The sequence below is a fragment of the Lynx canadensis genome, chromosome D1 (assembly GCF_007474595.2).
Source record: "Lynx canadensis isolate LIC74 chromosome D1, mLynCan4.pri.v2, whole genome shotgun sequence".
Taxonomy (NCBI): domain Eukaryota; kingdom Metazoa; phylum Chordata; class Mammalia; order Carnivora; family Felidae; genus Lynx; species Lynx canadensis.
In genome coordinates this window covers 81,770,548-81,772,166 of record NC_044312.2, presented here as the reverse complement: position 1 = coordinate 81,772,166, position 1,619 = coordinate 81,770,548, and the positions used below count along the sequence as shown (strand labels likewise).

Sequence of the window (1,619 nt, the reverse complement as noted above, 5' to 3'; positions counted from 1 at the left end):
TGTAGGTAGTTGAATGGAAGAGGTTACTCACTGTTGTAAAAAATAAGAAGAGCTTGTTGGTATCTGAGAAGGCTGATAAACAGTTCCATTTTGGATATATGGAGTTTAAGGTACCTTAGGACAAGCAGATGAAGTTGTATGGTAGGCAGTTGCATCTGAAGTTCAGGAAAAGACAAAGATTGGAAATACTAATTTTAAAAACATTAGCATATTAGTGTAAAAGCATAACTGTGGGTCTAAGAAAAGGCCAACTGGCCTTAATACTGTGTCATGTGTACACTGAAGATGAATGGTGATAGTTAGGTGATACTTAAATTTGGTCTCACTTCAACTATGGGTGATATATACACACTTACATGTACATCCTGTTCTCATTCACATCTTTTTTTTTTTCGTTTACATTTTACAGTCTTTAATTAAGCACATAAAACTGTACTATTTAATATATTTCTCCATGAACTTTTTGTGAAATTCAGATCGCAGTGTACCATTTACAAATCTTTTGTCTTTCTTCTGATCATCTACACCTTTTGCACAGTTCTTGAAAACAACATCATCATCCCACCTTCTTTTAACTTTGAAGTTGGCCTGAGGCTGGGATGGGCCAGTGAGATTAAGGAGAGGGTTTCCACTCAATATGTTTTCCATACGTATTCTTTCTTCTTCAGCTTTTTGTTCTTGTTCCTTCCTGGCCTGCTCTTCAGCTCTTTCTTTTTTAATTTTTTCTAGCTCTGCAAGAAGAGCTGCAGTATCATCATCATCACTCTCCTCTTCAAAATCTTCATCTTCATCTTCCTCATCTGTTAGAGGATCATCTGCATCAAGGTTGGCAGCAGGAATCTGGTCTAACCGAGGTTTCTTGGACACTGATGAGGAGGTTGTATGTTCTCGTGTTGGATGATCTCTATTTTTTTCTCTGGCGGCAGCTCACTCTCTCTCCTCCAGCTCTCTCCTGAAGTCACAGTTGCGAACCTCTTCAGGGGCATCCTGAGTGGTTTGTCTATATTTTATCTTTATATGAGAAGGTAGGTCTCTACTTGAATACTGCTTTGAGAGTTGGCTCAAATCACCTTCTCCTTTTCCTCTCCCCCCTCTCGCAGGTTCAAAAGTTGGCCTAGCTGCTGTTGTCATCTTTTATGCTGCTACCCTCCTGCCGCTCACGTCGGCCGGGGTCTAATGCTGCAGCCTCCGGAAATCATACAGACACCATTACGACTGGTACCTCCCAGGAGCCTCTGCCTCATTCACATCTTTTAAAGTTACCATGGACATAAGACTAGCAGCCTTTTGTAATCAAAATGCCAAGAAAATTCTGAACTTTCTTAGGAAAGTAATGAGGACAAAGAGAAAATATGATTTTTTCCTCAGGAAAAACTATGCTGCATGGACAACTGGAATATTGTATGTAGACTAATTGATGACATCTTTAGGATATTGGGAGATGAATGGATTCTAAAGAAAGTCTTATTCTAAAAATATATCTTGACTATTATTGGAAGACAAGGAAAATTAGGCTCAGAGATCAATGGGCTGAACCAAAATTACATAACAAGAAAATGATAGTGTGGAGAGTAAGATCCAAATCTCCTGGTTCCTTACTTACAGCTTTTAAAAATATA

At 38.8% G+C, this 1,619-nt stretch overlaps 1 protein-coding gene across 1 annotated transcript; it reads right to left on the bottom strand.

The window, feature by feature from the left end:
- Window positions 1-382: 382 nt before the first annotated feature.
- On the bottom strand, window positions 383-1,243 carry LOC115525074 (spliceosome-associated protein CWC15 homolog). Its single transcript, XM_032594841.1, is given in 2 exon segments — window positions 383-1,139; window positions 1,223-1,243. A coding segment is annotated over 1 exon segment (696 nt). The 5' UTR covers window positions 1,132-1,139; window positions 1,223-1,243; the 3' UTR covers window positions 383-435.
- Between the last annotated feature and the right edge of the window lie 376 nt (window positions 1,244-1,619).